Raw genomic sequence first — 23938 nt, 5'->3', positions numbered from 1 at the left:
TGCACTGTTTCTTAAGATTGTGTGGTACGACGTCGTTACGCTGTTGAGATGCGCCTATTGAGTTCTCGCCGATCTGTTGAGAGGCAGAAGGTATTGAGCAGAACGACAGCGTCGATTGGGACCGTCTGCCTTAACAATGAGCCGGCACGGCCTCAAATATGGTCGGGGTTCCCGGCTCGCCAGTCCATCGTTGGGAACAAGAGGGGACGATTTTTTTTTTTACACGGGAAAGCAGTCGCTGCGGACCCCGGACGCTCGCTTGATCGCCTGCACATGTTTGCAGGGGCGAAATACATCATTGTTTCCCAGAACATGCCCCCAAACGCAACGAATCACCGTCGGAAGGGCGGCTTGGTTGCCATCACACGTTTTCATGGCGAAAGGTTCTCTCGTTTATCTGAAACCGCCCGGAAACGCGACCAGTCGTCCTTGAAGTGACCCTCGCGGGTTGTTGGGCACAATGCCGGTTAATTACCCGACGCCTTCGTTCGCTACAGCCTTGGCGCCTGTCTGCCGCTTAAGCGGCGAGCCGTGTCGTGGTTCGGCGCGTTACCTGACTGACATAACATAGACTCGACTGCTTCACACACTTGAATTCCTTCACTCAAGCTCGGCGTGCGTTTACCACGCCTACTATGTGCGCATATTCCGAAATCCCCGCAGCAGATGCAACCAAAGCGCTCCGACTAAATCTACCGCTTGCCTATCACGTGAGAGCCTATTTCTCATCGATCCCATTCCTGAAAATGTTTTTATGGCTAGTATACTAGAGGTCGAAATGCGCAACATTTTAGACGGGACACACAGATGAGGAACACACACGACAGAGCGCTTAGTAGTAGGGAACCTTAGCAGGTTTATGATTATGGGCTTCAAGATTGTCACGTGACGCTCCCTCCTAGTCTTTTCCTTCCTCCATGGCGGCTACGGCATCTTTAGCCGCGTGGGCGATCTCATCTACGCTTTCGAGGGGGGGGGGGGGGGGGCAGGATGGTGTGAGGTGGGCAGGGCTGCGCTCGTCCACGGCGTCAGCTGCTGAGGTCAGTCCACGGGACGGGGATCACTGAGTCTGCAAGGGGCGATGGCGAGCGGCAATACTTGAGGTGACGCTCCCTTGGATGTTGTAGCTGCTGACACGATTTCCCCTCGACGAAGGGCCGCTCTCGTCGTTGGTGGAACGAAAGCGGGCGAAGGAGAAGTGTCGCACATGACGGACTGCGTGGCGACAGTGGCTACGACATGGCGCCAGAGTAGCGCGCGTCGTCTGTGTGGAAACAAAGAGCTGCATGAGCTAACTGGCGGGTGTTGTGAATCGCGCCCCCGCGGCACCCACCCGCTGCCTCCTGATTAGCGAGGCGGTCGCGCCACACTTCGCTCCGTTTGCAATGTGCCGCACTAGACAGACTGTCCAGGCCAGCTACGCTAGTCACAGCGCTCTCTTCCTAAGAAAAACCATGTACCTATATATTCATAATACAAAATATCGACACGCGAAATGAAAACGCGTGTAGAGCTGCGCTCAAATTTTGCATTAGGGAGCATCGTAATCGTCGGTGAATTGTTTTTACCAGCCGACACGTATCAAGGAGTTGAAGCAGTGCTGCAACAGACCGAAGAGAGAAGAAACGAAGAAAGCGAATTACCGTGAAAAAATGAAAAGCAACTTTGATAAAAAACAAAACACAGCGATGCCAGGAATAGAGGTTGGAGACTCGGTGCTAGTGAGAAAAGGGCTGTCGATCTCAGGCTCAAGTAACAGAAGGTCATTCTCTGTATTCAAAACAGCAAGACAACAGGGAATCTTAGAGACTGTCTGGTACGTTGGCCCCAATGGCACCGTTGAATCAGCCTATATAGCAACGTTTTTAAGTACCATCCCAGGAGGGACCAAAACAAGGGTGGCGGCAGGGAAGCATGTTCAGGCAGTTGAAAAAGAAGAAGACAAGACATAATACACAGTAAGAAGGCTGGAATGCAGAGGAAAATAAAGAACTTAGAAATGGTGACATGAAGAGTACTTTGTCTGTTTATTATGTGCGGGCTTGTTACAATTTTGTTTAAAATTTCCTTGGGAATATATTAGTAAACGCAACACTTCTTTTTACCAAATTCCGACTTGTGATTCACTTTTCCCGGACAAACGTGGACGATTTCGATAAAGTCACGAAGGCTTCCGTGCACGCTCCAAGGTGGCACGGGAGAGGTGAGAACCAACATGGCGCCGGTTCCCATCTTAAAAGCCGGGCTTGGTATATCGTGGCTCGCTACTGGACAGGCTAGGCCATCTGAGTGGCGCCGCCACAAAGTCCGCGCCTCGCACGTGCTTGAATTCAGAAAAGATTGTCTGAATATTATGATGCGGGTTTGATTCCGCCTTGCAGGTCAGAAATTGGAAATAATTTCTTTTTTGTCATTGAAGAGAGGGACACACCCAGTGTAACATACCTAGCGTGGTTGGCCGCTTGAATCATCCTCAGCACAGCAGCGCGACATGCTCTGCTCAGTGGAAAATTTGACTAGCCAGTGACCCAAATTGGAGGGATTCGGACAAACATAGACAAACATGCCGCAACCTGGGTGAATTTTCCACAGAATGCTAATCGCATCAAAACTTCAATATTGCGTCACACAAGCGGTCTCCGCACCAGGTCGCGGATTGATACAACGCACTCACCGCAGCCTTGAGCGTTGTGTGTCTCCCCGTCGGCGCAAACTATGACGACGTCTTCGGCCGACGAGTCGATGAGGTCCATCAGCACGGTCATGTTCTCACGGCCGCTGACTTCTCGGAGAACAGAAGGGGATATTTCTCTGATGCTGTCGACAATTTCGTCAATGGCTGCAGCGATCTCTTCCGTGCCGTTGATGAAGCGTCCGGTGCCATTTACCTGCGACCAAGCACGTTCGTCATGCGCTTGTCTTAATTAACATTGTTCCAGTTTCATGAAAAGGGCAGTAAGTCGGATTCTGAAGTTAGTTTATAAAGCATATCATCAAGGTGCAGCTTCAAAGTTCCACAGCAGCCAGAAGCAAACGGCAATCACCAAGCCGTGTCGCATTACCGAGTCTTATTACCAAGTGCTAAGACGCGAACAAAAGTGAAATATGACATGGACAGGAAAAAGCGTCATTCGCAATTAAGTTTATTGAGGGCATACAGGTTCACCCAGCGACTGGAAGGTAGGGAACGTGGTATCTGTTCCAAAACAAGGTAGTCGTTCGTGTCCTCTCGTGTACACGTCTATTACGCTCACCAGTATTCCATGCAAACTTCTAGCGAAGAATATTTATTCCAATCTCGTAGTATTTTTGAATCCAACAACTTCAATATCAACAGGATTTCCAAAAACAGTTATAATGTGGAACACAACCACTCATGTTTACCAACGACTTGTTCTCCATTCTTGACCGTGGTTCTTACATTCGATGTAGCTTTCTCGATTTCTAAAAAAAAAAAAAAAAAAAAAAACTTTTCGTACTGTGTCTCTCCGTCCCCTCTTAAAATTAAGCAAACTTAAAGGGACACTAAAGCAAAACAATAAATGAACTTAAACTGATAAAGTATTCTTTGGAAACTCTGCCGTCGTTAATTACTCTGCAATAGAAAAATTATTATAAAAGAAAATTAAGCTCAAAGTTATTTTTTTTAAATTTCGCGCGGGAACCCCAACGTCAGCACTTCAGTGTGACGTCACGAGTTCTAAAGTAATTTTTCGTATTTGGGCCACGTTGGCTCAGTAAACGTTCGCGTAACTTGCCACATTCAGTCTTGTGTTCCTTTAGAGCACAATGTAGCCAATCTTTACCGCTTAAGAATTGACTGGGACCTAGAAGACGCTGTCAAAGTCCATGACGTCACGGTGAGCTAGGGCGGGTACTTCAAGGTAGCGTCGCCACTCAGCTCTGTGTTTTTCGTTTCTTTCTGGCTTACCAAGCGGCTTCTCGCAGTAAGAGTGGTGTTTTCGGTATTGTGGAAGGGTAATCTACTGATATAGAACAAATCATTTTTCCCTTTAGTGTCCCTTTAAAGACAACCACTTGCTCACCTGGATTGAATGCTTTCTCCGTAATAGGGCACATTATGTATCTGTTAAGAATTCGGTTTCGCCAACCTGTCTTGAGTCTTCCGGCGTGCCGCAAGGCTCAGTCCTGGGGCTTTTGTTATTTCTTATTTATATCAACGACCTCCCGAACAATTAACATCTAAAATCAGGTTTTTTGCTTATGACTGATTTATCGTGAAATAACGAACCCCAGCGATTCCCTTTCACTTCAATCAGATCTCGACAACGTCTCTTCATGGTGTAATCACTGCTGCAGAAAACTAAACGTCAATAAATGTAAAATGATGACATTTTTTACATCATAGGGCTGTTAGTACTTTAGCAAATCCCGGCCGCGGCGGCCGCATTTCGATGGAGGCGAAATGCAAAAACGCCCGTGTGTTTGCGTTGTAGTGCACGTTAAAGAACCCCAGGTGGTCAAAATTAATCCGGAGCCCTCCACTACGGCGTGCCTCATAATCAGAACTGGTTTTGGCACGTAAAACCGCAGAAAGAAGTACTTTAGCAAGGCAGTGCGTTGGGCGAGTTGGTGCATAGCTAAACGAATGAAATGTGGCGCAAAGAAAAAGACGAAGGAAAACCAAGAAGGAGACAGGATAGGGCGCCAAACTTTCGACTAGTTTTTTTCCAGCACGTCACCCAAATATTTCCAAAAATATGCGCACAATGACATGGCGCAGCACGAATATTCGCTCTTGTAAAGACAAGAGCGAATATTCGGTTTTAGATAGCGCGGTGAGGTAGCTTGTGACACGTGCTGCGCCATGTCATTGTGCGCATATTTTTGGAAATATTTGGGTGACGTGCTGGAAAAAAAACTAGTCGAAAGTTTGGCGCCCTATCCTGTCTCCTTCTTGGTTTTCCTTGTGCCACAATTCATTCGTTTGGCTGTTAGCACGTTTTCCTACAAAATAACAGCTTTATCTTTTCTTCTGTCTCGTCGAGTAAATAATGATGTTCTATGATGGCAAACTCACATCGAATAATTGACTAATGCTGCTAACCGAACACTTTCCTTTCTGCGTCGCAATTTTTATCGTGCTCTCAATTCCTTTAAACTCAAATTGCATAAAGCACTTGTAAAATCTAAAGTAGACCATGCTTCATCAATCTGAGATCGACCTACCGCACAGATAACATATTTACTGGAAGCAATTCAAAACCGGCTCGAGCGTTTTATTGTATGCAATCAGTTCCGCACTGCAGCCGCATCAGCCATAAAAACATGCCTTGATCCGCCATACCTGCCATCCAAAAGAAATATCGCCTGTTTATTCCTCTTTCATAAAATTACTTCACAAGTGATCAATAAAACGTGTTCCAATTTCACCGCCTCTGTATGTTTCATCGCGAAACGGACCCTTAACCTCAAGGTACAGATGCTAAGTTGCCGAGCAAACCTTTTTTATCATTCATTCCTGCTGAAGACAGCGTCACATTTCCCCGCCTCGGTCTCCAGCAATCCTGGTCATTCGTCTTTCCAAGCTGCCCTATTAAACAGTGTTTTAACGCGTGCGTGAACCACTGCTCTCCGGATGCTCTGTAACGCCGTTCGACACTGAGTTCAGGGCGGCAGGAAAACAGTTACAGGCAAACATGCATAGTTAGCCCCCGGCTATGCGCGAAGTTCCCTGAGAATGGCAAACGCATTAATAAAAGGTACACGTATTGTACGGAGCGCAATGTTCTGTGTTCGTCCCAGGCTGCGCTGCTCGCACATCCACACGTCGGTCGTGTCACGCAGCTGTTCCTCGCAATTGCGCAAGTGCACTTCGACCCTCCCGCACAATGGCTCGCATGACTTACACCGAGTTCCAGCAGGAGCTCGGCGTCCACGCCTGCCACCGGCAGGCTTCTCCGGTGACGCCGCCCGCCGGACTCTCCGCAGGTGACCGACACCCTGTCCAGGTTGCACGTGTTGCCGACCGTGCACACCGAGAGTTTCCTGCGCGCTTGGTAGAAGTTGTCGCGGAAGGCCTTCTTGATGGCGCGCTGGACGCTGGGGTCGCTGCAGTCGCCCGAGTAGTAGTACCCGTGGTACATTCTCTTGGCCTGCTTCGGTGATAGCATCCCTGGACGGTGTTCAAGAAGGTGGAAGAGCGTGGGTCTCGCTGTTGTAATTGCGACTGCTATGCTTTGACAGACATGAACAAAGAATCTGTGGAGGAGATGTAACCGAACTCGGAGAACAGGGGTCAGTAAGCAAGAGAAATATCGAAAGAGAGGAGGAAGCAACGTCAATGAGTTCACCCTGTCCCGGTGAAAAAAAAGAAAGACAAAATAAAATACGGTCAAACAGCTTTTTGTCCAGTAGTTCATTAAAGGAAGACATATTAGGGCAAACTAAGATGTTCACGCAGTGAGAATTAAACACCGACGACCGCTACTCTCAACTAGTTTATTCCCCGCCTGAAGCCCGCCTTATACTATATACATATATGCACACGAGCACAGGTTTCAGATGCCGTACAAGTCTAGTTTCCGATGTCCATCCTACGCGTTAACCAACTAACCTAAATAAGAGCACCTTAGAGATGGGGGAATATAAATCGGGCAATGCGTTCCCTTCAGGCAGCAGCGCCAATATGCCTGTCAGCACGCTCGCACATGATGCTGAGCATGCACTTCTGAATTTTAGCACGGCGATAGAAGACCCCGCACAAAATTTTTCACAGTCTAGCAACATACTGGATAAATTAAATATTGTGTACAGTCAGTGGGAACTCCAGTCGGTGCTGAGACCCCCTAATTTTCACTTTGTTCTTGAGTTTCCGAATGTTCATGTCTAGGTAGATCTGTTATGGAAGGGGGGGGGTCGGGGGGGGGGGGGGGGGGGGGGGGGGGCGGGGAGGGGGGGGGGGGCTCACTGAAAGCCTAAGTCCAGCTGCAATATTTATTTAGAACTGAAACTGTTAACAGATTTCTAATAAATGGGGCCTATGAATGCGTAAATAACAAATTTACCGGCATCGATCTACTGCCAATTCACGCCAAGTGACTCGCAATGCAAAGCGGGATTTTCGTTACCGCAAGAAGATGGACAGCAAATTGTTCGGGTATACAAGCGCAAGTGCCTTATTCAGCTAATTCAATTTTTCAAACTAAATTGCGTCAGAGAATTCGTAAACTACAGCTTACACACAAGCTGCAGACATGATAGCTTCGGATTGTAATTCGAATATACGTGAATATCGGCATCGTAACGTGACAATATCGCCTGATGACGTAATTTCATGACGTGATCATGTCAAACGTGACGTCACGCAATGACGTCATCGTCAAGTGATGATGTCACCTGATGACGTCACATGATATGCCTCTTGAAGAAGCAGCACACTGCGCGCTTCCCGCTTTTTAGCAGTCTCTAGGATCGGCGCACATTTTTGTGCGAGCATCGCGCACGCTGACACGAAAAATACATGTATATATTTTTCTTTGTAATTAACTACGTCTATAAATATTTGAAGGATTGATTGATTGATTGATTGATTGATTGATTGCGCTCGCAGGAAGGCTGCGTGGAGAGGGCACTTTCAGCGCTGGCTTTCGCGCTTTTCTGCAGCTCCTTTTCTTGGGAATAGCCCCCGACGGTCTTTCGGCTGAAGACATCTCGACTCGGAGACCGCCGTCCGCCCTGCAACGGGGTCGCCCCGCGAGGAGAGCTCGACTCTCGTCATGCGCCTCATTGCAGCCTGCTGCCCCCGCGAGGGGATGAGCACCTTCACGTGGAAAGATTCGTCCACTGGTCTGAAGCCGCCGTGGTCGTGACTCACTACAACACATGATGGTTAGTCTTCACAGCTGTGATTGTTAGGGCTGCCGCGAAAGAGCTATGATCGACTGCCGTTTCGCTGGCGTTAAGGGGAGAAATGGCGGACCGTCAAAATGGGATGAACAATTATAAAGAAGGATCTACGCTGCACGCTGCAGCTCTACGTGCAGATGTATTTAGCGGTGGATTCGGCAAACAAAAGGGTACCGCCAGCTCGAACAGATACAGTTACATAGAAGCCTGAGAGTACGAAATCTTACTTAGAAAGCATAAACAAGGGAAAATCGGAATGAAATGTGCGTAATGACACGGTAGCCTGACCGGACGAAGCTACAGTATACAGCTGTTTAAACGACTAAACAGCTATAGGTGCGAAGAGCAAGGCACAAGTGTGTATAGCGCCATCGAGCAAATGATAAAAACAAGGGAAGAAACTACCCCTGCGTGGCATGAAGGCAGGATGAATGGAACCTACGTGACGGCAGAGGAGATAAGGATAAGGTAAGTTGACACACACCACGCTGTTACAGTGACGTGGGCATTATACCGAGTGTTTCACATAACTTATTCTCAGATATAAAAATGTATTGCATCTCAAGCGATTCAAACCAAGCGCATATCGTTCGTAGATGTCTTGTGTTCAGAGTATATTTTGTAGTGTCATTAGTTTGCTAAGCAGCTCAAATTTTTATACATTTTGAAGGCCTAAGGTTGATTCTAATTGTTTTAGAACGTGCTCGGAAACACCCAATGAATTTTTTCCTGTGATGTTATTTTTTACGCAGTTCATTCTTGTTCAAACTCTAAGTAAACCGAACAAAATATGGAAAAGACTCGTTGCACGCTTGCACGTGTTGCTTGCCGCTGGTTTGATTCTTAAAGCTGGTTAGTACACACCAGTGAGGAGAGATGTGCACTGGAGTCCTTGCTTACATTATTTTTCATTCACTACAGCGTGAGAGTCTTCACGCTCTCAATTACTGCGAAGTAGCAATGAGGCGTGCAAGGCCTGAACCCACGAGCGCAGTCTGGCCACGGCACACGCATTCCCTCGGGCTCGGTGTGCCAGCGCAGGTCCTTGGCGCAGATGTACCAGTCGGCCGGCGTCTCGAGGAAGTCGAACTCCTCGTTGCACAATGGCTGGCAGAACTGGCCGTACATCCATTCGTCGCACGACAGGGCGCCGTTCAGCGGCGCCGGGTGGAACGGACACTGGCTCCCTGCGAACGAGACAGTGTTGGACTTCACAAGGAACGCATCGCCTGGCGTCAAAATGTTCGCGAAGGTACTGCGAAAACTCGCTCCTACGACAATCAGTCATAGGCAATAGCATTTCCTGACGTCACGATAGCCCAGAAAAAAAAAATGATGAAACCAGCAAGACTGCTACAAAAAAGGGGCTCGTTCAAACATTAGTGAAAGGTGCAACAGCGCTGCAAAATAGGTATGTGGTTGGTTGGTTGGTGCCTCGTGTTATGGCTCGAGGCACTACGGTTGACAGGCCGTAAGTCGCAACGTTACTAGAATTAACATTGATGAATCGGGCTTTAATAGGAACGGAAAGGGGGGGGAGGGGGCGGTTAGATGCTGCCAAAGCTTATGACAGTGTCGAGCATTCAATATTGTTGAACAGAACGAATGCTCTAGATCTTCCTGGGTACTTTGCAAGATGGACACCCGAGTTCTTGATGGGGACAGATTTCTTTTGTGTTAGGAATGGTGTCGCCAATGGAAGGTTTAGACGGTATATTACTTAGCTATATCCCTTGTCATCCTGATGTAAACACGCTATGTTTACGCGCATGACATTGCGTTATTGCGTTCTTTGCTTCTGCAGTTGACATTCACTCTCTTTACGGGACATTTGCAAGATAATCTAACTACGCTTGAACAGTGGCTGAAAGGAATTCACCTGTTTCTCAACGTTAACAAGAGTGCTGTTTTGGTCTTTCCGCTAAGGAGCACAGTGAATATATCTCTATGTTATCAGAACAAATTCATCCCCCAAGTTGAAGAAACCAAGTACCTCGGGGTGATTTATCACAGTAAAGTCAATTGGCTATAGCGCACCTTGAGTAAAAATATTGCTGCAAGAGGAGGCCGTGCTCTCGGAATATTACGACGGCTGAGCAATAATCGGTCAGGAATGCGAAGAGACACTCTGCTAAGGATATACAGCATGTAGTACGTCAGGCCAATATTAGAATTTGGGTGCGTTCTGTTCTCTGGAGGTGCCGCTCACAAGATCCGTCCCCTTGTTCGAATAGAACGGGATACGCTCCGCCTTTACCTTGGCCTCCCCAGATTCGTAACGAACGCTGTACTCTACTGTTCCTGGAAGCGCGAGCGCCTTCGCTAGTGGCTAGGTTTCAGCAACTAACAGTCCAAACCTTTCTGCGATTGCATGGGCCACATTTTAGAAGACACCAGAAAGTGTTTATTAGTCAGCCCACTTCATTTTTAATGTCCATTGGCCCCGTTTTCATACGCAGCAGGTGGTTTTCGCGCAGGCACTACTCGAGCCCTTGAATGTTAAGCTCTGTGAGATAACTCCAAAAAAGTCTACCACCATCTCTCAATAAATTATTAGACAGTTTTAGTTTAACGTTAGTTTGATACCGGGGTTAAGGGAAATAACGTTCCCGTTCCGCAAATTTGCAGAACGCGAGTTTTAGTATATCGTACGTGATACCGTAGTTTACGTGCGGGACGTTATTCCAATTACGCATACCTAGAGCACCTAAGTGATTCTATATGTCCGCCAAGCTTTGTGTGTGCGTCAGAAAAGTGCGAGAGGCAGCGCAATGAAAGCCGGGAGCGCGTTGCATGTCTGCCGATGCACGACGAAATCAGTACAAGCAGCACAAGCTGTCGACCATAGCCTGATCTCAGAGGCCGTATGCCGTCGCGCCTATCTCCCGACTTCATCGACAGATGACGCAGCCATCTCGGAGGTTTTAGAGTGACTCTAGGAGTACACTAGGAGGTTTCGCTCGTTAGGCCTCGATGCGTTTGAAACGAGAAGCGATCTCGAAAAATCTACAAGGTTATCCGTAATACTCCGTCGTCGAAGCGGCCTGCGACTAAGCGAAAGCCGTTTGCACAGTCATTTGCTACGAACGAAGTGAATTCTACAAAAGCAACGCCAAATTCAGTTCGAAGCGGGCGGCAAGGACCGCCGCCATGTTTTACCTAAACTACGTAAACCATGCAAAGACGGTAACGTTAAATCTGAGAAATGGCGTGCGTAGGCTGAGCACCATGAGTCGTTTAGCATTCTGCGCTTGCGCATTTAAGACCTGCTATTCCAGCTAAGCCAGCTATTACGCTAAACACGCTAAACTAAAACTGTCTATTTTCGATAACGTCTACCCATATAATGCAAAATTTTTATCTTCACGAATTGTTAATGACTTGCTGGATGATCACTTCAGGCATATTCAGACCAACGCGCTAAAAAAACTGGACAATCTGGCGCTTTCCGTGCAGGTGCTGCTGGAACACCGCCCCCATCGCTCGTCGGCCCATAAAGCAGTGAAGGCACTTTTGTGCTTCTTGAGGACGATGGGCTTGTGTCAACGTCTGTGACTATTAGTGCGCTAACACACGTGTCAGCGAACTAACCGCTCATTTCCCTTCTTTCCTTCCCTCCTCTCTCTCCCTGTCATCTTTGTGTTCCCTCTTCCCATTCCCCCGGTGTAGGGTAGCCAACCGGACGTTATTCTGGTTAACCTCCCTGCCTTCTGCCTTTCTCTTGCTTCCTTCCTTCCTTCAGACCAACGCCATAAAAGCGACATATATGCCTCACAGAGCAATGAAAAGGCAGGTGTACGAATTATTTCTTATTCGTTAGATTGGTCCTATTCAATTAGACTTCATAATTTTACTCCTGTCTAGCAGAATTCTTAGCCGTAGTTTTAGCACTGCGCACATTCAACTCCTCTCATTCATCAGTAGCTATTATCACTGACTCACTCTCTCTATGTTCATCGCTACATCATGCTGTGACTAAAAAATTTTGAGGTCATTATATATAGTGACTCTGTCTCATTTGCGTTTCCGTCGTTTGATTCTCATGGGTGCAAAGGTTTGCCTTTGAACGAGTGTGCCAACTCATTGGCAAAGGCTTCCCTGGGGTGCCCTTCCGTTCCTCCGACCGCCTGTATCACTGCCGCTAGGTTTCCGAGATGAACAATGATGACTGAGTTGTATAAATCTAGCCTGGCCACGTATTCCGACTTCCACCACCAACTGTTTCATTGGAGTCGTAAATTCTGCCCAAAACGCAATTAGAGGTTACACTAACGAGGCTACACTGCCGCATCCCGGCACTATTAAATTTCTGCTTACACGGGGCTCACGCCGTCCAGAGGACATTTTTACGACGGCCGGAAAGTTCCGGAGGGCATTGTACGTGCCAACGACCAGGGAGCTGCAGAGGACATTGTGGTGACGCCCACAGAGTTCTCGTTGGAACAGTGTCTCACGTCTTCTTAGCAGAAATCATGACACCATAGTGACACTCGCACTATCAATGACAATAGAAATCAAAGATCGCTGAAATCTGCGAACTCCATTGGCTATCTTCCGCTAGCTCGCGCAGCAACAGCCAGTCTAGATGGTGTTGGCTGGCGCGAGGGAGCCAATTAGGCACGCGCATTTCAATGGCTTTTGGTTTCCGTTTTCATTAGCAAGTGTGTGGCTGCGGTATAAGACTATGGCACAGCTTTTCAGATATTCGTAGTTAATGTGGGCTACGAAATACATTGGCGTTCAAATTCACAGTTTCACAAGGCTGTGCTAGCAGTTGGCGATGACCTCAACTAGAACGCTTACGCATTCTTTAGCTGATTTTCGGGGACGTATATTCCTAAAAGTGGTGCTAGTCTTTGAAGTTATGGTGAGCAGAGATGCCTTCAAGATATACTCGGGTTCAATTTTGCAAGTTAGAAACAGGCACTTCAAAGTTAATAATGAAAACGCTAAGTATTAAAATTTTCAATCAAATTCGCCTCTGACACTGCGATTTTTCGTGCACTTAATTCCTTCAGAAAATTCGCCTGAAGAGGCCAATTTGAGCTATGTGCTCCACTTGATAAGTAAACAAAAAATGTTCGAACTAGAAAAAAAAATATTCGTTTAGTGCATAGGTCTTTCTTTAGCGTCAATAAAATCTTGAAAAATCGCCCGTGAAATGCTGCACATTTCTACTCCTTGAGCTAGACTACTTTTATAGGTGTACGTTATTTACACAAGACATCGAAATCTGTTATCGAATAACTGCCTAACTTGTGCTTTATTAACTTTCAAACTAATTCCTTTAAGGACATACGTTGCAGTTCACGAATTGTAGCCGTTGGCTTCGCCACTGTATCGCCAGGCACTTGGAACGAACGCTGAGGATGACACCAATTTCCGGCGTGAATAAATAATTATATAGGGGTCACAGTTATTTTCGTGCTTCAGTGCATGAAAAGTGTTTTGTCAGAACAAGTGGAACAACAGTGCATTTTTACGGCAAGTTTGCAGTGCATGTTACGGCACTGATCTCAAACCTTGCACTTCGATCCACGTGCCTTCAGAACTCACTGGCAAGGGAACGACCGCGGAGACACACATGTCACAGCGCTATACCATACGTGGTGATTATCTTGAAGTTTTCCGGAATTTTAAAAATCGCATGTTGCAGATAATGTAATTCTAGCCCTTGATCTGCATTATTCTAAGAGGCGGGCACTACTTGCACGAGAAATCAAAACACATAATCAACTAATTAAAATATCGCTAATTAACGTCTAAAATAATTACTTTTTGGCACATATAGCAATTTACGAATATTAGCCGATGAGTTTGCACGGCGATACTACTTGTAATGATTTTCCAAAATGACGCCAGTTTGGAGATACGCGCCATTAAACTGGCTTTAAAATTGCACTGTTGTCCTACTTACTTTTGTACAACACGCTCTTCTATGTATTTAAGCACATACGTAACTGGAACGCCCATGTATTTTTTGTCTCACGCTTTGGAAATAAATCTCGAAACTACTGTCATCCTGGAGACTAATTTCAAATGGATACGTCTTGCAAACTCAGCCGCTACAATTCGTAAATTGCAATATGTGCGGTAAAGTAAATAATTAGGAAACTTTGGGTAATTAGTTGAATATGTGTTTCCATTTCTCGTGCTTGTAATATCCGTCCCTTCGAATAGTCCTGCTCAAGGACAATGATTATGCTATCTGCCACAGGCAATTTTTAAAAATTCTGGTAAACACAAAAATGCTCATCTCGTATAGTATAGCGCCTGTGACGTGTATCGTGTATTTTGGAAATCTCTACTAACTTCAATCTTAAAGGAAAGTGTAGCACCCGTTATTATAATTAGACCGTGCGCGCGCACACACATGTTCGTCTTTTCTAGCGCTAAATTTTAACACACATTTGTGTGTGTGCTTGTGTGCGTTAGTGCGTGTTTGTGCGTACTTGAAGCTGAAAACTAGATTTCTGTGGTGCCAAATATGTTTACAGGCGCTCTCCGCTACGTTAAGCATTCTTTCTCCGGAATTGGAACACAACATCACTTTCCTTAGTTCTCAGCTCAAAAAGCATACGGCCATCGACAAACTGCGTTATTTTGAAAAATCTTTGCCCATCAGAGTCTCCTGAAAATTCTGGCGTTCGGATCTTGTCATTAGTGAGCATGGTATCTTAAATATGCTGCTTAACCTCGAGGTAAAGAAATCACCTGGACCGGACAACATACCTAATGCCTTTTTGAAAAGATATGCACAGTGGACATCTCAATATTTGTTTCTATTATTTACAAGGTCCTTGTGTGAAAGTCAAATTCCGAGAGGCTGGGGGACTGACTGCCAGAGTGAAACCGCTTCACAAAAGTGGAGACAAGCGATTGATCAAGAACTACCGCCCAATTTGCTAACATCGACTGCTTGTAAACTACTTCAGCACATATTTCACAATAACATATCAAACTTCCTCGAAGCTAACATTTTTTTACTAAATATCAGCATGGATTCAGGAGGGGTTACTCAACTAGTACACATCTAGCAGAAACTATACATGATTTTTGCTCTTCAATTAACAAAGAACAAGATTGGAACACAGATTGACGCCGTATTTATGGATTTCTCGAAAGCTTTTGACAGGGTCACTCACGAAAAAGTTAATTTATAAGTTAGACACAATACTTCATAACAAACAATTAGTAAAGTGGATTTCAGCCTACCTTTTAAACAAAGAGCAATTCGTTGTTTTTAACAATCATTGTTCTGACAAGCTGACAGTTCACTCTGGCGTCCCTCAGGGCTCTGTTGTTAGGCCTCTGTTGTTTTTAATATATATTAGTGATACTGTCTCTAACATTCCTGTGCAAATTAGGCTTTGCGCTGATGATTGTGTCATTTATACAGAAGTAAAAAGCGTCTGAGATCAATTACTACTGAATAGCACGTTGCAAAAAGTTTCTTCATGGTCTGAATCATGGCAAATGTCCATTAATTTTGAAAAAAAAAACTGTATTGATGAGGATTACTCACAAAAAGAATGGCTTACCGTTTGATTGCGGTATTAATGATGTGACAGTTGCAGAAGTAACAGAATATAAATATCTAGGGCTCTGGGTCACTAACAATCTCAGCTGGAACAAACATATTGATTTCATAACGTGTAACGCTTTTCGTAAATTGTTTTTCTTAAGACGGGCATTGCGTTTATCCACTCCATCTGTCCGCCTCCTTGCTTACAAATGTATTGTTTTGCCTATATATATCTTAGATTATGCTGCTATCATTTGGGACCCATTCACTAAGACTAACATAAACAAAGTAAAGAGGGTTCAAAAGAGGGCTGCTCGATACATATATAATATTTACCGATGTATATCGGTAACACATCTTTAATCAATGCTTGCCTGCCGACAATAAATGAGCGAAATCGTTCTGCACCGCTTAAATTCATGTACCAATTAATTAATAGACACTACAGAACTGAAGTCACCCATTTAGTTCATTTTTCTTCTGGGTATGCGACCCGACAACGGCATAAGCTATAGCTTTAACTCCTTTTCGCATCCGTAGTAACTGTTTTAAATACTCATTTCTTCCATGAACTATTACCGATTGGAATAACCTCACTAACAATGAAGTGTTGCAACCGTCACTGACGTTATTCGCACAACATATTACGTAGTGTGTGTTACTGCATTTCATCACTTTACTGTTCTATTGTGTATTTTATTTTTACTGTTTGATATCGTGTTAAGATGTTGTATTCCTGATGCTGGCTGCAGAGCTTCAACCTGCACCCTTATTACTTTTGTTTACATTTTGCCAATTTTGTGAAACTGCTTAATTCTTTTTCCCACCCTGCTATAATCCCGATACCGGGATTGCAGTATCAATAAATAAATGAATAAAAAAAGCATCTCACTCAAATAGCCCATAGCATGACCGTCTCAATTATTTTGGCAATGCGTGCATGCGGTTTCCTCGTGACTAACTTGGATGCCACGCGTACAATCAAATTTGTGCCAATACTTTCTTTACGTTAAATGTCGGTGAGAAATATTGGAGGGTATTCTACCAGCAAGTTGCAAGCACTGACCGTGCCTTGAAGAATCTAGCTTGATGTCGATTCTTGATGCGTCAGCACATATCCAAAGTCAAAGATGTGTGCCATCTCAATAATCCAAATGGGTGGCACCAACCACACATCTGACAGCCATCAAGCCACAGAACACGTCAAGACTGACCACAAAGTAATTGAAATTGAGCACTGCAGTCTAAACTTGGCGTTGCGAACTTTTCAGTGTACTCATTAATTCCAGTTTATGCTTGTTAATTACGAAGAAATTCCATTTTTCCGGTGACCCTGTGGTCCGTATACTTTTGCTCACGACTGTACAAATACAACTCTTATGAAACCCGACCGCTTCCTTGTCGGCTGCCTTGAAACTTCTAACGACTGCCGCCGCATCGATACGAGGCCACTCAGGCGCCTTTCTCAGACCCCCGACCTTTGGTATTAATTAAGGAGACGATAATTAAGGTACAGTTACATAATATGCGTTAATTAAGGCACTCCAACCCACGACCTTTGGTGAGAGTCGAACCCAGGGCCTTTGGTTATTAATTAGGGCGAAGTTAATTACGGCACAGTTAATAAAGGTATAGTTAAGTAAGGCACTCGAACCCACGACCTTCGGTGGCATAAAACAAGTAATAAGAAGTGACAATGAGTTCGAATAAGAATGTCGAGTAATATAATGAATGTCTCCCGAGCGCGCAGGCTTTCTTCTTCACCCTCTTTGGCGTATGCTAAAGTGACTGTCAATCTGTTCTTTTTTTGCAGGCAAAGGAATCCGTTCAAGCCGGTGGCTCCGAGACGGCAGCACCAGAGCGATCGGCAGGCAGTCGTATTTTAGCCCTGTCGGAACGGGCAGTATCCAGTTATACCCCCACAGTTTTGTTCGGCATAATAACGCATGTTCAGTGCAGACGTCCGTTTGACCTGGTGGACTTTAGCGGTTTTGTGACGTCGCGTGACAGACAGGTGAAGTGGCGCTGTCCGAAAAGTTTTGACCAGTTACGAGCGGGCAATTGCGATAAAGACATAAAATCGGAAAGCATTTTTCTATTAGGCCCAATCATGTATAATCAGTGCGTACACGTCATTTTGGGAAGGGGAGTACAATACAAAATGTAATAAGTTGCAAATATTTTAAAACATTCAGTGCAAATTCTGCACATTTTGATATGCTTATAAACTACCATAAAGTGCGAATACAAATACATCAGAAAACATCTTTTTATATAACTTGCACATGGAACGATAAACAACAGAAAAAAAATTGGCTGTGGCTTAACTCAGTTATGCCTGGGTGTGCGTATCGAGAGGTGCGGTTAATCTTATTGTTTAGCTTGGTTCTCTCTACGGTTGCATCTTTATCGTTTAGCTTCGTACGTCTGAGTGTTTAGGTTTGGTTGTTACCTCTCGTTAAGTTATGGTTACATTAAAGACTAGATATTTTTAAAGTGTAACGCATTTATTTTGAAAGTCTTCATTTTGTTGTTTCTCACTTGCCACAAAGACGGTCGGTGAGGCGGTAGGATAAGGGGTTGTCGTCCATTGACTTGGACACGTTTCGGGTGCTATCCTCATCTCAATCCACTCGCCTGACCGCTTCGTATTTACGACGCTTCTCGAGGCATGCGGCTCGTTCTTAATCCGTCTCCTCGGCTCGCTGCCTCATCTTGGTTTCGTTCCGACGACGAAGCCTGGCTTCTTTCAGTCTCTCCGACTCACTTTTCATATCTGCCGACGAATCCCACCGAGCCGCCCCTTCTCTCTCTCTCTCTCTCTCTCTCTCTATATATATATATATATATATATATATATATACGATCCAACGCCGGCTCCTCTGTTGCAACGCGGTTTCACCGGTTCCTCCTCTGACGTCATGCCAGATGGCGCGGCGAGCGGCGGTTGCTAGGCAACAGCTCAGCTCGCGGTGCGGCCACCGGCCACAGCGAAACGGCGATAATACGGCTAATGTAGCTCTCGCTACAAAAGGCACCGATCGTTTGGCCACGTGACTTCTCCTTTTTCGGCCAGCTATGAGGTAACGCCCGAGTGATGATAACCCAAGGGTGAATCTAGATAAGCCAGTGAAACTGGAGGCGCGCCGAGGGTTGAATTTTATGCCTTGTTACATTTAGCTCATTCATATGAGGGCGTCACAGAGCTCGCAAAGATCCCGAACTTTACCAAACTTGGATCATCCCGCATAGCACGTCAGGTTGGAAATAGCTCTACGTTATAGCGCCCTTGGCGAAGCCATTGTAGCGCAAATAACATAGTCACAAAGAACACAAGAGGGGACCCAACGGGCGGTATGCACTAACAACTAATTCATTACAGAAAACCGGAAGAAAAATAGAATGCGCATGAGCACAGGTTTGCCATGTGGCGGGTCATTGTGTTCTTTCTGTGTTTTATTTGCACTACAACGGCTTTACCATTTCCGGCGTGTCGGCATAAATTCGAATAAATACGGTATATTTTACTCACGTGACACTTTTACGTGGAAGACGCAGGTCACAGAATTGCCGTGCAAGTCTCGGGCTCTGTAGACGACTTTGTGAACTCCGTGACCGAAATTTGAACCTGGGACGTGGTTCTAAAAAATGATCGAAAGAGAAAGATCTAAACAGAGAATACATGTCTTTATGTCTTTGTGATCTATAGGTTCCCATTTAAGGTATCGATACGACATCGCAGGGCGATGATTCTCCACCACGTGGCGCCGTAAGGGCCAAAGAGGCGCGACTCTCTCGTCCACGCGAATCCCATTTCACCGACAGCTCCTCCTGCAGCGTGGCTACAACCATGGGTAAAATATACGACGAAAACTTTCGAAAAGCATTTCATCAAAGGCCTGAAAATCGCTGTGCTAATGTTGAATGTTTTTTCAAACGTCAAGTAGGGCACTCGAAGAAAACGCAAGTAAAATTGTTAGTAGCCAATAATATGCTGAAATGCACTTCAGATCGTCTTCAGTTTACCTTCGACAATTATGACCAATTCATTATATTCCATTGTGGTCACATTGAATTGCTTGCTCGCAGGAAATGCACATTTTTATTCTTACACATAGACATGAGCATAGAGGCAAACGTAGTCATATTCTTGCACAAAGAAGCCTGAATGCGGGCGCGAACTCACTGTCCTGAAATGCGCGCGTAACTCTTGATGATTGCACGAGGAGGGCGGACATATGCTTCGGCGGCTCATGAACACGCTGTGCTTTATTAGTGCATTATATGGCTCATGAGGCGGAAAATCCGGCGTAGTCGGCGTTGGCGTGAGCACGATGGTCCAAAAAGTCAAGGGAGCCCAAGTGAGCCAATCGACGCAGTTGATGACGTCAATTAAGACAAATATAATTAGGGCAGAGTGAATTAAGGCATAGTTAAGTATGGCAGGTTCAGTTAACATATGGTTCATTACGGCACTCTAACCCACGACCATTGGTGTTAATTAAGGTGAACTTAATTAAGGCACAGTTAATTAAGCCACTCGAAACCACGACCTTTGATGGGAGTCTAACCCACGACTTGAGGTGGTCGCAATGCTTTCGCATTTATCTCCGTAGGGATAACTAAGTGCCCCTTTAATATTTTTGACCAGGTGTTGTGGCCGCCACTGCGGCCATGTCTAATAACCACACTCTGCGGTCATTATACCGCAACTCGCCGTCTCTGGGGGTGAGCGCAGAAGCGGTTCCCCACCCAGCACACATGAACTTGACAGAGCGTTGCCATATTTTGTACTTCTAGAACCCTTCGTCTCGAATAGTCAGCAGTGAAAGCAAGAGGGCAAGTCGTGCTGCCCACCTTCTTCAATAGGGCATTTTCCTCTACTCCGAACGCGAACGTAGGCGAACACTTTTACGCCAGCTAATCAAATAGAGGGCTCGATCCCTGCGGGGAGAATTGTCTGCGGGCGTACCGGAAGCGCGTCGCGACAAGGAGCTTCTTTCCCGACAGAGCTCAGAAGGGAAGCAGGCCACCAGCAGCAGGCGCGCTCACTCGATCCCACGTGATGGGCATTATATACAGTCGGGCAAAAAACAAGGTGCAGCTGGCGAGTCAGAAACCATGAAAGGAATTCCGCCGAGAGTAGCACGAAGGCGCATTGTGTCGCTTGTTTGAAAGTGTCCTCGCCCTTTTTTACAGCGTAAGCTCTTATGGGCTAATTCCAATAGCCATTTCTGGTCGCGATGATGCCGCCGCCGCCCCGTAACCACTATCGCCGGAAATGCGAAAAAAAGTACCCGCTCTCCGCCGGGATCGAGCCCAGGCCCGCTGCGTGGGAGTCGGATACTTTGCCACTGAGCCACGCAAGCGCTTCTTATCAGACAGAAGAAAAATTCCCTTTATACGCGCCCTATAGGCAAGCACGCAGGCGCAGACGACCCGAGCCTCCGCCAGTATGGTGGTGCCATCTAGTTAACGTGCCTGCAACCGCCGCGTGCGAAGAGATGCGTTTCAGACGCGATGCGATTCAGACGAGGCGCGCAATCAACGCTATCCCGATGTTAGTTGTGCGCGACGTATTCTGGGTACCTCTTCGGTACACGTTATGGCGTCACCTCGCAAGGTATACGAACCGCTGCTGAAGAAGCGAATCGTAGAGCTACGTGCGCGGCTACAACCAGGTATCAGGCCCAGCAGACTGCTGTGCAGAGAGCATTACAAGCCGCAGCTCGCCGTCGACGCCGAGCGGACAGTTCAGATCTTTCTCGTCAAAATCAATGCGAAGACATTCTGCCGCGAAGACCGTGTTGTGCGTGCTGCCGAACCAACTTACGCTGTGACTGTGCTGCGTGTGCCGCGCAGGCCTGTGACTTTTTATCTCGTGTATGTACCATCACCGGTTCTGTGTGCCAAAAAACACCAGACGTCAGTATTACCAAATAAATAAGCACGAGCGGCTCCGCGTGCCGAGGAAGGAGGAAATGCTGCCGTGAAACCAGAAAAAGACGACCGAAAATGAGAGACGAAAAACGCTTCGTACGACGACAGTCGGAAAGAACGAAGGTTAGTGAACGGCTGTTCCCCCCTGGTCGTTGTTGCGCGTCGTCCAGCCTTCTTTACTCTCCCGCCTCTCTGTTACTCGCTGTCCTTTAAGCTCCCCCAACCCCCGACCGCTGTTCACGTGTCCACAGACTGCGCTAGACACTTACATTGCATCGGCAGCAAACTTCCTTCCATTCCCTTCGTTTTTATTTAGTTCTTTATCGTTTAATTCGTCATTAAATAAACAGCCAATTAGTGCGTCGCAAAGGTACGTATATACAGCAAAAAGCGCACCGCGTCTATGCGTAGCTCGCCGGAATTGTCCACAAAGAGCGGCTCCTCCCACGTGACTTTGACTTCGTTCTCACTCGTCTCGACACTCGTGTCTTCCGGACAGGTGATGACCTGGGGCGCCTCGTCATCTGTGAGGAGCACGCAGTCAGTCAGTAAATGAATGAATGAATGAATGAATGAATGAATGAATGAATATGTTTCCTCCCGACAGTCTACATTGCTGTAGAAAGGGAAGAGGTGAAAAATCGGCACAGACTACAGCACCCTCCACCCAAGCACCTATGACAACAGGGATTACGGGGTATAAGAATACACACAAAAATGCGTGGCTCGTGAATGCACGTCACTACCTTATTGATCAGATATATTAAGAGTATTTGGCAACAAATGACCTATTTTTGGTGGTCACACACACACACACACACACACACACACACACACACACACACACACACACACACACACACACACACACACACACACACACACACACACACACACACACACACACACACACACACACACACACACACACACACACGCACACGCACGCACACGCACACGCACACGCACACGCACACACACACACGCACACACACACACAGGGTGTCCGAGCTACCATGCACCAACATTTAAAAATATGCGAATGCCACGTAGCTGGAAAGAACCAAGATAATATTGCTTGCTGTCGCTTGGAGATACTAAGATTATTTTTACGTTCCACCTAATTACATAATTAGTGTTAATTAATTAATCAAATTCTGAAATATAATTACATGAAAAGTATCAATGAGAAAGAAAATTGTAGAGCGACATGCAAAATTCGCGATGCAGTTTTCTGTAGCTCAATACGCGCTACATAAAAGTGTTTTTGTAAGCGGGAAAGAAGCCCGCGAATACACGCAAAGTGCCTCGAGCGGCCAGTCGCGCGGCAAGTTTCTTTTCAAAGCCACTACTTTACTTTGTTTACAGGAACCTCCATGAGAAATGTGACCTCAAGCCGAGCATTTTTAGACGTGTTTTTCCTCTTTGCTGCGTCGGCCATTTTTCGTCACGGCGCAGTTTCGCCAAGGTCACCGCTAAGGGTACCGCCAACATAGACACCTAAGGCTTTCGCCTTAAAATAGCATCTACGGTGTTCGGTGATCAGAGATCTGACGCCGAAGCACACTCAAGTCATGAAATCGTATCTTGCGCCGTGTTTTTAATTTTTTTCTAACAGTTTGGCTAACGTTAGCTTGGACACCCTAGTCATAGAAACCACAGGCGGTGCGGTATTCTGTACTTAGTTACTATTACTAATTTCACAGTTATATGCTAATGATGACGTTGATAATGACAATGTGTTTGTATTAATTACGTATACACAAATAAAGTCACGGCGGCACCTGGGTATGATTTGTGGGCGTGTAAGTGCGGTGTAAAGAGGTGTACAAACATTAGTTTAGGTCAGAAAAAGAGGTGATTAATAAATTAGGGGCAGCTTCGCACTAAGTGGTGCGAAGACTGGGCAAACAGCGAAGCTGGTGGCCTTTCGCTAACCACGACATTTCAAACATGCTTCGCAATGACACAATAAAAATTTGGAGTGTTCTTAACCAAAATTATGCATCGAACTCGACGGTATCGTTATCCAAGGATGGTAACGTTCTTTCTCCGGCACATGTCGCTATAGAATTCAAAGAGTTTTTTTCAACTGTTTTCACGGATTATGCACCTGGTAGCCTATAGGAGGTGGGGACAGGATTCCTTCTTCTATACTCCAGCTGTGGTGGCTGAGAGCGGCCGCGCGCGTGCCCTATCTATAGGAGGCCATCTGCGCTGAGTTCGAAGGTGGCCAGTGTTCTCGCGCGCCGCGTTGAAGCGAGAGGCAGCACGAATGAGAATTCGCTCGCCGCTGCTGCCACTCTTCATCACGCCAGTGTTCTGACAGCGAGTGTCCGCGATCATCGAGTGAGATGTGTCAGTGTTTGCAGGATCGCGCGTGACAGCGTGTTTGTTAATTCAGTTACTAAGAGAAGGTTTACAGCAACTTATGCAGCTGATAAAACGACCAACCTTACTCAGTATAGCTGTCTAATAATTTGCTATTGCAATCATTGCTTCGCCTGTAGGGCGCAACTATGACGTTTTTTCTTGCTTACGGCATCTTCGACTGGACTTCTCAGGGCGCCCCGGTGGCGCTTCAACGTTGTGCAGGATAGGATG

The 23938-nt window shown here is 46.1% G+C and overlaps 1 protein-coding gene across 1 annotated transcript in view; it reads right to left on the bottom strand.

Annotated features, from left to right (window-relative positions):
- The window catches only part of LOC119449364 (sushi, von Willebrand factor type A, EGF and pentraxin domain-containing protein 1), a 128432-nt gene that overhangs the window by 24799 nt on the left and 79695 nt on the right, over positions 1–23938 (bottom strand). The window contains exons 11-15 of the mRNA XM_037712536.2: positions 21731–21858; positions 18927–19035; positions 8856–9056; positions 5871–6136; positions 2675–2888 (exon numbers count right to left, since the gene is read on the bottom strand). Coding sequence (XP_037568464.1) covers positions 2675–2888; positions 5871–6136; positions 8856–9056; positions 18927–19035; positions 21731–21858 — 918 coding nt within the window. The remainder of the gene's footprint in view (positions 1–2674; positions 2889–5870; positions 6137–8855; positions 9057–18926; positions 19036–21730; positions 21859–23938) is intronic.

Source organism: Dermacentor silvarum, chromosome 4 (genome assembly GCF_013339745.2).
Source record: "Dermacentor silvarum isolate Dsil-2018 chromosome 4, BIME_Dsil_1.4, whole genome shotgun sequence".
In the NCBI taxonomy this organism is placed as follows: domain Eukaryota; kingdom Metazoa; phylum Arthropoda; class Arachnida; order Ixodida; family Ixodidae; genus Dermacentor; species Dermacentor silvarum.
The sequence above is the reverse complement of the archived record's forward strand: the minus strand, read 5'-3'. Positions and strand labels throughout refer to the sequence as shown.